This window comes from Mesoplodon bidens, assembly GCF_964165515.1.
Source record: "Mesoplodon bidens genome assembly, chromosome: 9".
Lineage (NCBI taxonomy): Eukaryota > Metazoa > Chordata > Mammalia > Artiodactyla > Ziphiidae > Mesoplodon > Mesoplodon bidens.
In genome coordinates, this window is record NC_138166.1 from 57,012,911 (window position 1) to 57,024,949 (window position 12,039).

The following is a 12,039-nucleotide window of genomic DNA, read 5'->3' on the forward strand; positions in this document are numbered from 1 at the left end:
ATTCTACTTTAATTTTTTTAGGAACCTCCATACTATTTTCTATAGCAGCTACACCATTTTACATTCCCACCAGCACAAAGTTTCCAATTTCTCTATATCCTCACCAATACTTGTTTTCTGTTTTTTTGGTAGTAGCCATCCTTATGGATGTGAGGTGATATTGAGTACATTTCATAAGCTTTTTGGTCATTTGTACATTACCTTTGGAGAAATATCTATTCAAGTCCTTTGCCCATTTTAAAAATCAGGTTGTTTTCTTGTTGAGTTTGACCTTTATTGTTGTTGTTTTGTGAATTGATTGTTAGTAACCTTTGTTCACATTCCTACAGGAATATTCTTTGCTATAGATTTGTAAGAGCTTTCCAAAAATTAAGAAATATTAATACCTTGTCATACATATTATAAATATTATTATTATGTGACATTTGTCTTTAAATCCCTTTTCAAACATACAGCAGGTTTAATTTTCATATGGTCATGTCTATCACTGTTTTCTCAAGTTCTTTGTATTGTTTTTATGTTTATGTGAGGGTAGGGAGATGTTTACTAACCATACTACTAGGACCAATTCCTCTCGGTGTCCTAGAGGACTCCTTGGGGACTTCAGTGCCCTAGGGAGCATGATGGCCACAACATAAACTCCCTGGCATGGCCAGCCTTTCCCCTGTGAGGCAGTGAGCTGGTGAGACATAGGCATGGCACAACACGGCTCGCTCCTCTGTGCACACTTGAGGAGCCTCAGGCACAGGACAGGGTGCAGTGGGAGGAAGTTCTCCCTTTGAAGGGTGGGCACAAAGCTTTTGAGAACCCCAGATCAACACAGCTACTGGATGCCCCTGGAAGTAGCCACCCCCTGCCCCCCACTTCTTAGATACCTCTGAGACTGACCCAGGCTATTCAGCCAACTCCCCTTGGACCCTCTCAAGTGCTCCCTGGGGTTCCTATCTCACACCCTTTCCGCCCCTCTCAGTACCAAGGCTCTTGTCTAACTGTCTTATAAAATAACCCTCTCTGGAGGCAGAACTGTAATAGGAAAGGAACCAGGTATTCCCCAAGCATGGGTGTCCCGTAGTGGAGTCTCTTCTCTAAGACTAGGCAGGAAGCAGTGTCAAAGCAAGATGGTGAGACATGGAGGGAAATAATAATCAGATGGTATCTTTTTTAGTTTTTTGCCTTCTCCACACCCAACTTACAGGCCTGTCCCCAGCCGGAAGCCCCCCACTCTTGGAACCTGGCCACACTTCCCGAAGGGAGAAGAGGTTAAGTATATTTTGTTTGAGGGCTGACGACTACTCCTAACACAGCAAAGAAAAGAAAGATAATAAAGTCGTTTCCTTGTAAAAATACACTCATCTCCCCTTACTCTTAGGCCTTGTCCACCATGAGGTTAGTTATGAATCCACCTGCACTTTATTCTGGAAACACATGAGGTTTCTCTTGGTTTCTGTATTGGAAGTACAGGAAAACGTGTCTATTTGGTTTATGAAATTGTATATTGTTATGGTGGGTCAAAAACTGTATATTTTTGATAAAACCAGTTTCATTCTGTTCAGGATATCCTTGTGACTTTGATGTAAATTCAGATCTTGTTTCATGATTAACAAGTTTGTTGTTTGGACATGGGATGGTAGGAAAAACCAAAACTGTGCTACTTGAACCTCACCCCCTTCTATTTTCATTTTAAAGAAATCTATAAACCGTGCTTGTTATTCCTTATTTCACCGGTGGAGAACATGTGTAACCCTTTTTCACTCCACTCACATATAGAGCCTAGTTTTGGTCGGTAATTTGCTTGGCGGAGAGGAGACCACCATTAGGTATACAGACCAAGCTTAGCGATACAAAGGTTGCCCTCTGGTGATTTAAGAAAGGGCTTTTAAGGTATAGAACTGAAAACACACTACTCGACTGCTCTGCAGCAGGGGTCGGCAGAGTACTGTCACCTGTTTTTGTGGATAAAGTTTTACTGGAACACTGCCATGTTCATTTGATTACTTACCATCTGCGGGGACTTTCTTACTACAAATGGCAGATTTGAATAGTTGCAGCAGAGTCCATATGGCCTGCAAAGCCTCAAATGTTTACCATTTGGCCCTTCATAGAAAAATAGTACTGACCTCTGCTCTAGAGAATTCTGTTTGTTTCACAAACATTTTCTGTTTTATAGAAGAAATATTCCAGGGTGAAAAGTGGAGGCAGGTTTCTCCTGGAGTTTCTGGTTTTGGCAAATCCTACTGTCAAGGTGGTGATGCAGTCATGAAGACACATGTTGAGTCTCTCAGAGGATTCTCCGTAGCTGCCATATTTCCCAGTAGGGGGTCACCATGTAGCTCTGTCATCTGTGTGTCCCCAACTCTAACCTGAATAACAGGTTTGAGAAATCATCCCTGTTGTTTGGAATGGCTGTGAGACTGACCAGTTCTTGTGAGGAAGGTAAGCGGGAGGGAGAATGGATTGCGGTGGGTGACTATGGACGTGGGCTGTGGCTTCCTGGTTGTGGTGGGGAGAGAAAACGCTCCAAGGACAGCCTTGTTGATGGTCACCTGGGGTCAGATCGCCACACTGGTTCCTGTTTGGTCTTTCAGTGAGGCAAGAATTCTCCATATCCATTATTTTGACAGGCATAGGGGCTAGCCTGGGGAATTTGGAAATCTAAACAAATGAAAAATTTTACAACCCACCAGGAGGGCATAGTCTATCAGGGGACAGTTTCTGACTAGCGGCTTCGGTTTGCTAAATTATAGACATCTAACCTTTTCTCTCAAACCATTCTATCGTGCTATCATTTAATTTCCTTCTCCTCATCAGTAAATGCCATGGCAAGGTCCAGTACCAGATGACATTTCCTATTGCGTTATAAAAGTAGCATCTTTTCCTGCGTTTGAATCCGCTGTTTATTTTACATGAAGTAAAAATCTTCCATAATTTATGTTTGAGTCACTATTTCTTCTGTTGAATAACAAAAATTCAACCAAGTAGATTTAAAGATCTAATTAACATTATTGAACGATTCATGAATTGGGCAGCATCCCGTCTAGCAAGTAGAGGGGGGCTCCAGAGGGCTGCAGAGAGGGAGAGGTTTTCAAAGGCAAGACAGGCCATAAACAAACAAAAAGATTATTTCTGGCTTAGGTAACCTCCCTATGGGGGACAGAAGGAGTTACCTCATCTTCCTTTGGGGGGATCCAAAGAGTGACCTAATTGGTGCTGACTAGAAAATTTCACATTTTCTAGTTAGGATTACATTCCTGGGGAAGGTTGTAATGGCAGTTTGGTTAGGTATTAAGTCTTGGTTTTAGCACAGGTGTCTCCATTTTGGGCCTGTCATTTCTTTTTTAATACTTCTGATAGAATTATTGTGTTTATTTTTAAATGATTGTTACCTGAAAAAGTGTAAAATTAATTTCTGTTCACTGGAAAAATTCAAACAATGTGGAAGTGGATGGAGTGGAAAATGAAAGTCTTCTCCCCTCTAACCCCACCCCCATCCCTCTATCCAGCTTTAAAATATTAAAGCTTGACTGTGTGTTCTCTGTGATGTTTTGGAGCCAGTTTAAACTTTCAGCTTCCTATTTGTACAGTTTGACTTGGTCTCTAGCATCTCAGGTGGCCCTGTGAGAACTGTTGAATCCTCCTGCCTTGGGTGGGGGTGGGTGAAAAGCTCAAGTCCTTTGGGGAGAATTAAATTAAAGACCCCAAATTTGAACCGTTTGTCCAGCCACACAGTCATGGAGGCAGCCTCAGGCAATGGGAAGACCTGTGTTGGGAAGCAGACTGGCTTGAGTTCACACTGGACTAACTGAGCTCTCTCCCTCCCTGTGTGACCTGGGGCAACCTGCTCCCTCCAACCTTCTGTTTTCTTACCTGAAAAGCGAGGACACTCAAATCTCCCTCACAGAATGGTTGTGCAGTTTACACAAGAAAACGCAGATGTGCTTTGTTGGAGACATCCAGTCAACTGGGAGAAAGAGGATATACAAATATTATGATGCAAGTGAGGTTCATGCCAGCAGGGACTTGCACAACACGCTGTGTAATGAGGGTGAAGAGCTGGGGCAGGAGCGGGGAAGAGGGGTGGGAGTTGGCAGGACGATCTGGAAGGGGTGGAGGCATGGGGTCAAGGACCCACCCGATCAGTGTTTCGGCAGAATCCCAAGATGGAGGTAACCCATGGCCTATCCTTCAGCCGATGCAGGGATTCCTTCAATAACCTGAACTCTTGAGCTGCTCCTCCTTCCAGCCTCCACCCCTTTGCACACGCCAGTCCCTCTGCTTAAAATGCCTTTCTCCTGTAGCCTTCCTGGCTAAATCACACCACCCTTTAGGCCTCAGCTTAAGTGCCACTTTCTCAGTACAGCCTCCCCAGGCGACATTCCCCCACCTCCCCATTTAGTCTTTCCGTTCTTTCAAGAGGCTGTCCTTTCCTTTCCTTTCCTATCATTTCTACACTATATTTATGAAGTCATCTCGTAAGCTCTGAGTCTGCTCTGCCCTCCACTCTATGTTCTACTCCTACTCCAGCACATGGCACATAAATACTGAGTGAGTGAGTGAGTCAATGAATGAATTCCCCCTTCCCCAGCTACGTTCCCAGTCTGCCTTTCTAGTCTAATCCCCAGAGAGCCTCTCCGTATTAGTTTCCTGTGGCTGCCATAAGAAATTACCACCAACTTTGTGGCTTAAAACAACAGAAGTTTATTCTCTTCACCATTCCTGAGGCCAGAACTTTGAAATCAAGGCGTTGGCAGGACTGTGCTGCCTCCGTAGGCTCTAGGAGAGAAGGCCTTCTTGCTCTTCCAGCTTCTGGTGACTGCAGGTATCCTTGGCTTGTGGCTGCATCACTCCAGTCTCTGCCTCCATCTTCACATGGCCTTCTCCTCTGTGTGTGGATGATTTCTTCTCTTCTGTCTCTTATAAGAAGGACACTTGTCATTGGATTTGGGGCCCACCCACCTGCAAAGACACCTTTTCCAAATAAGATCACCTTCACAGGTTCCAGAGGTTAGGACACAGACCTACCTTTTTGGCAGCTTCCCACCTTCCATGAACCCTTTCCCTCAGCTGAACTGGCCTGGCCCCCATCTCTGGATTGTCCATCACGCTTTTCCCCCATCCTCTGTGTATGTCACTGTCACACCTCTTCCTCCTCTTTCCGTGAACACTGAAATTCCCCTGTGGGTCCTCTTGCTCGCTCACTCACTCTGGCTGAAAGGAGCTTCCTTCCCCTTGGAAGCACAGCCACTGCTCACGGTGTGGCTCACTCACCTCCTTCGGGAGCTCTTTCCTCTGCCTGCTCTGGGTTCTCCTCCCCGACACTCACCACGTGGGAAGCACCCACTTGCTTCCTCGTATTCCCTACAGTGCCAGGGATGTTCGTGGAGACTCAGGAAATACTTGTGGATGATAATAATCATCTGGAAAGTGGGGTCAGACTTACATTATCAAAATAAAGGCAAATCGTGACCATGCAGCCATAGCCACCTTTCTATTGTAAAATACCTGTGCATGCATATAGTGAGAGGATTCAATTTTTTTTTTTTTTGGCAGGGAGTAGGTGTTAAGTCCAACTAGCTAAGTGGGGTTTTAAGGAACAGTAGACAATCTTAGGAACAGGCAGGGCCTGGAATCAGCCGAGAGGCTGACTGCACTGACTGGAGTCTTGGAATCAAGGTTCCCATCTTCATCCCTCTTGGGGCCACACCATCTCTTATCTGAACTCTGGAGTAGTTTAAATGTCACAGGAGTGACCTGTCCCTTGAAAGCTTGGGTTGCTGGTGAAACCGTCAGGGCTGTTCTCAGTGGTGGATCTCTGGGCACCTTTTCCATTCTCTTCACCTCACTGCCAACCAGCATCCCCTGCTGCCCCTCATGGCCCTCTGCTCCCCAGCATCTCCAGCCTCCTCTGATTTCCCCAAGGCTCCAACTCCAGCCTGACCCTGCCTGGCCTTCAGTGTGAGGGCCGGTCATCATCTGGCTGTCTTGGCCTTGCCATGTCCTAAACTCCCAATTCCCAGATGGACCGATGTTCCCCTTGGTTGGGTCAGCAGGAGACAGGGTGGGGGAGAAGCACAGGTATACTTTTCAGAGACTGTGGGAGGGCAGGCTCTCAGGGGGGATCTGGGTGGGAGGCCCTGAGAGGCATATCTGCTCCTGTATGGAGGTTCCAAATCACTGAGTGTTGGTATCTTATTTTTCAGGTCGATCGTGTCCTGTGTTGAAGATGTTTCCAGAACAGCAGAAAGAGGTATGTCATCAGAAAGCCCAAAATAGATAATCCATGTGCTTTGACTCACTACAGGTTAGTTCTTCATTCTCTAACCATAAATCTGTAGAGGAGAGTCAAGATACCACAGGATGTCGTAGAAGGGGGCTAATGAAAGAACAAAACAGCTGCCCTCCTGAACCTGCTGACCCCCACTCCCCAGCATCAGTGCAGCCTTCTTGGCCCTACCCAGTACGAAGACCAAGCATGCTTCTTCCTTGTCCCTGTGTTAAACAGTACTGGGACCAAGGTGCTTGCTTCAGGAAATACCTTCTCTGTGAAGGTGGCCAAACTGCAAGTCTCCACACTGCCCTCACTTCTGATACCAATTTCAAATTTGGAGGCTCCCCAGACCATCTTCAGTTTTGATAATTCACAAGAAAGACTCAGGACTCACTGAGAGCAGTTATACTCACTGTTATGGTTTATTACAGGGAAAGGATACCAGTTAGAACCAGCTGAAGGAAGAGATGCAGAGGGCCAAGTTGGGAAGGGGCCCAAATGCAGAGCTACTGCTTCTTCTCTCCACAAGGAGTCAGTGTGTGATAATTTCCACAGGGAAGCTCCCCTGTGCCTTTGGTGTCCAGAGTTTTTATTGGGGATCATCCTGCCTGCATGGCCGACCTTTTTGTCCACTCCTCCCGGGATCAGACTAATACCTTTAGTCTCTAGTTCCTCCAGAGGTCACAGCTGATACAGCGTGGCCCTAAGCCTCCATCATATTCACATTGTTAAGACTGTCCAGTGGCCAAAGCCCAGGCAAACAAAGATACTCTTGTCAGGCAAGACATTCCAGGGGCCTAGAGATCACCTCCCAGAAGCCAAGGGCAGAGGCCAGACCTCCTTTCAGGTAAGCTACACACCTGTATTGGCCTGAGAGCGGAGCTGTGCTGACAGCCGGCACTATTCCAAAGGCTACCCATGAAAGCAACAAAGACTTTTTTCCAATGAGAAGCTTTTTTTTTTTTTTTGCTTGGCTGGTTTAATCACGCTTTTTAAAGTTCATTTCAGTTAATAAAAACTAGACACAAACTTTAACCAACTGCATAAAGAAAGCATTATATTGACCTTACAAAGTCCTTTATAATAACTAATTATATAATAATATTATGACATTAAGCAGTTTTAAACTGGAAAGTCCTTCCATTGAAAAAGAAAATACCGTTAAGGAGAAAGAGGTATAATGCCCAGAAATTTACTTGAGCCTCTGTCAGCAAGAAATGAGCACAGCAAGGCGAAATTCTGAATGTGCTGTGACATACTACTGTTCATCACGTATCAATTCATTTTCTATGTGTGGCCAGAATTTCTTGGTTTCTCTCACGTTGCTCTTAGAACAAAGTCCAAACTCCTCTGTGGTTTCCAAGGCCCTGTATGATCTGACCCTGCTTCTTTCCCCAGGCTGTCTCCTCCTTCTCGCTCCACCCAGTGCCCTTCTCACCACCCAGTGCCCTTCTCACGCCTTATTCTGGAAACTGGATTGCTCTGTGTGCCCTGGGCCCCTGGGCTTTCACAGATGTTTTTCCCACTGCCTGGAATAATCTCTCTCCCCAGCCTTCACACCACCTTGACAGGCTGACGACTCCTTATCTTTCAGGCCTCAGCTTAGAAGTCAAGGAGAGGCTTTCCTAAAGCCTCAATTATCAAGATATTTTTATCTCAGCAGCTACCCCATCAGCACCCTGTAGTTAATGCCAGTTAGAAGTGGAGGAGGTTTTGGTTGAGCCTTTAAATATCCTAGTGGCTGGTGGTTGTTTAGTGGAAAATAATTCAAGTCCCACCTAACTGCATATATAAGGGCTGAATGCAATATCACTGATTGTTCTAGAATCTAGACCAGGGGGGCAGTGTGTGTGTAAGCCCTTTGTACTTGGTGCCCACAGGAGACATTGCTAATTAATCGTAAGGTTGACATGTGAATTGAGACCTAGTTACCATCCTTGTTCAAGATGCAAACGGCCCAGGACTGACATCTTGGTTCTACCTAAGCTGGTAGTGCCAGCTTAGAAGTTTGGTAAAATTTTTTTTTTAAAGTTGGGGCGGGTAGAGTGGGGAGTCGATTGCAGTCTCTCTTGTTAAAATAGCTTTATTATCGCAATAAATCTAGAGAGTGGAGAACAGGGAGGGAGAGGCTCCCTTGTTAGCTAAACATGTTCCATTTGCACATTGGTTTGAATTCCCACGAGAGCAGTATCCGTGCTGATGGATCTTCCCTGTAAAAAGGCCTTGGCATCGGGCCATTGTAAAATTAAAATGAATTCAGATTCATTCATGCATGCAGCTTTAATTTACAATTAAAATATTATGGTTACATATTTTAATAAGAATAATTAGGTGGACCCAACTGAATCAACTCTTCTGTTTAATGAGACAGAACCCAGAACCCTAATGAAAAGGTAGGTGGCTGTGACAGGAGTTTCAGACGGCGTCTTGTGTGGAGCCAGGCGTTTTCGTTCTCTTTATATTCTAACACCCAGAATGAATAGGTTGATCTTCCTGCATCACTAAGGACCTTTGGCTTCAGCCACATTGAGCTCATCTTATGTGATATGTAAATAAGCAGTTTACACTCTTTCATGGAGTCTGACATTCTGGCCCCTCCAAGGAACTGTGTTTGTGTCTCTGCCCAGGGCTTGCTTGGTGTAAGTGGGATAGTCCTATATATGTGATGTGACTGGAAGGGTGGGCTGAAACCTCTTTTCTGTGTGTGTATGTGTGTGTGTGTGTGTGTGTATCTCCCCAACTCTCCTGGATCATGATGGCTGAATTCTACCTTTAGAGATTCATACCTTTTGTATAAGAGTTTTTTCTCCTTCAAAAGGTACATACTTTATATTGGATATAATAGTAATTAGCATTTATTGACACTTGAGTGACAGTAAATCTACAGCTCCGTGGCAGGAGATACCTTGAGTGGAGCAGAACCAAGTGGGCCCGGGACAGTTCCAGGCGCCATGAGGACCCTGCCACACAGGGCCCTACAGGGAGAGATGGGAAGGATGTGCTGCTGTTTTGGATGTGTTGGCTCTAAGCTTAACATTTAAGTGTTCAAGATACACTTACACTGATTGATGGTAACATTTGGGCTTGCTCTAGGAAAGCATGGTTTTAATATTGATTTCTGATTGGAAACTGACTGAGCTGGGACCAGTGAGTAACGTTAAAGGATATCCCATAAGCAAGACCTCCACCTGGTGTCCTGCGGTGCTGGGGACTTTGAAGGGAAGTGACAAGACCAGACCCTTTCCCAATCCCCAAAACTCAATTTGTTCTTCCTTCCTCCTTTCCTCCCTGCCTATGTGGCGTGATGTAATAATAGGGAAAACTGGGCATGGGATATATGGGAATTCTCTACTGTCTTTGAACAGTTTTTCTGTATATTTAAAACTGCTCTAAAACAGTTTTAAAACAGACAACATTGAATTATATGTGCTCACACATAAAGATTTCTAAAAGACTGTGCAATGAATAAACCAAGGTACAAAACAGTATTTACAGTGTGCTCCCATTTGCATTAAAAATTATATATACATGTATATACACACACACATATATACATATATGTGCCAATTATGTGTATAATAGAAGAAGTATATAAAAGTCCTAGATAGGCTGACAAGAAACTGGAAGTCCAGTAGGAGGAGACTTCATTTTCATGGTGTTCTCATCTGTACTTGAAATGATCTCTCTCTCTTTCTTTAACCACATACATATTTTATTTTTATAATAATGAAAAAATCTTATTTTTCAAAGGTAGATAAGTATTAGGATGTCATTATGTTAACAGTGTCAGTACCTGCTGGGCTCATGGTTAACGCTTTCAGATTCATGTTTCTGACTTACTTTCGCTTTCAAGTGCCACATGTGTCTCTTTTCATAAAGCAGTCCCCTTGAGATGACCTCTTCCCTTCTTCCCTTCCTCCCTTCCTTCTCTTCCTTTACTGGTTTTAACTTTTCATTATAAATTTTAAACACACAAAGTAGAGAGACTAATATAATGAGCCCTTATGTACCTGAGGGTTCAAGAGTTAACACGTTATTAATTCATGACCAAGCTATCACCCCACCGCCACCCATTCCCTCCTGCTACCACACAGTGAATTATCTGAAACGAATTTTAGGCATAGTGTAATTTCATCTGTCAATATTTTAGTATGCATTTATAACAAATGACCCTTCTTAGAAACAAACCACATTATCATACCTTAAAAAAATTAACATTAATTCCTTCATATCATCAAATAGTCAGTGTTCAAGTCTCCCTGATTATGCTGAAAAAAAAATTGTATATTTGGTTGTTCTAATCATGATCCAAATAAGAACTACACGTTGCATTTGGTTAATATATTGCTTAAAACCTCTCATTCTGCCCATTTTCCCCCTTGTGCCATTTATTTGTTGAAGAAACTGCATCTTTTGACCTATAGATGTTTTCACATTCTGGATTTTGCTGATCGTGTCCTTGTGGTGTAGTTTAACACAGGTTGGCAATTATTTCTTGTTGTAAAAGATGAGTTTTTTCCACTAATGTATTATGAAATACAAAAAGGTAACTCTCCTTAATTCTGGACGCTGCTTATGTAAAGAAACTCGTAACATCATGAATCATAAGTCATGTAAAAGGCAGGCCTAGTTGAATTTCATTCACAGCTATTTATCCCGACATAATAAAAGCTTTCTTAAAAGTCATCGTTCAAAACTGCCAGAGAACGGCATTTAAACACACTCCAAGCTATAAAGTGACGAGTAACATTCCTTGGAGGTTGTCTTTTAGGTTATTTGTCATAAATATTATTAGGAAATAAAGGAAGGTTACTTGATACATTCCTTGTGCCTTTCAAGCATGTTATTTATAGAGAATGTAGTGTGTGTGAAAGGGGCTAGATTTTAGTTTTGAGATTGTTATGTGGGAGTCCTGGATAGAACCCTGGTGAATAAGACATTGGTTAAATGTCAGTGCCTCGCACAGAACCAGGACTCAATACATTTTAATTGAATGAATGAGTCTCCAGTTCAAATACATAAACATATAAAATGGGTATATTCTTTGGAAGAGGATAAAAATGGCCTGAGAAAGTGAGCATAAAATGAAACAAGTTTTCATTTTTGTGGTAGAAGATTCTCATCAAGGCTATGAAAAACTAATACTAACACCTAGAGATTCTTTGTTAGCTTTTGTCTGTACTCATCTTTTTGTAATAAGAATAAATATTTTTACAGTTAGCACACAGTTATGTTTACTGTACTATAAAAATAGTAGAAACTGTGATAGGTATGTAGTGACATATCGTTGTGGTGTTAATTTGCATTTCCCTAATGGCTAATGATCTTGAACATCTTTTCATGCGCTTGTTTGCCATCTGTATGTCTTCCTTAGTGAAATGCCTTTTCGTGTGTTTTGCCTATTTTCTAATTGAATTCTTTGTTTTTTTTACATGTTGAGTTTTGAGAGTTCTTTATGTATTCTAGCTACAAGTCCTTTGAGGGATGAGTGATTTGCAGATATTTTCCAGCCTGTAATTTTTCTTTTCAACCTCTTTGCAGGAGGTGCAGGGCAAAGTTTAGGTTTGGCGAGGTCTAATTTAGCTCTCTTTCCTTACATGGATTATCATTTTGGTATCAAGTCTAAGAACTCTGTCTAGTCATAGGTCGCAAAGATTTTCTCCTATGTTTTTTTCTAAAAGTTTTATGGTTTTATGTTTCCATTTAAATCTACGATCCATTTTGAGTTAATTTTTACATAAGGGGCAAAGTTCAGGTCAAGGTTCATCTTTTGG

The 12,039-nt window shown here is 42.9% G+C and overlaps 1 protein-coding gene across 2 annotated transcripts in view; it reads left to right on the forward strand.

Annotated features, from left to right (window-relative positions):
* Window positions 1-12,039, forward strand: part of SNX10 (sorting nexin 10) — a 77,575-nt gene that overhangs the window by 45,211 nt on the left and 20,325 nt on the right. For both annotated transcript variants that reach the window (XM_081244320.1, XM_081244319.1), the window contains one exon: window positions 6,198-6,244. In XM_081244320.1, the coding sequence (XP_081100446.1) occupies window positions 6,221-6,244 (24 nt within the window). In that variant the 5' untranslated portion in view covers window positions 6,198-6,220. The remainder of the gene's footprint in view (window positions 1-6,197; window positions 6,245-12,039) is intronic.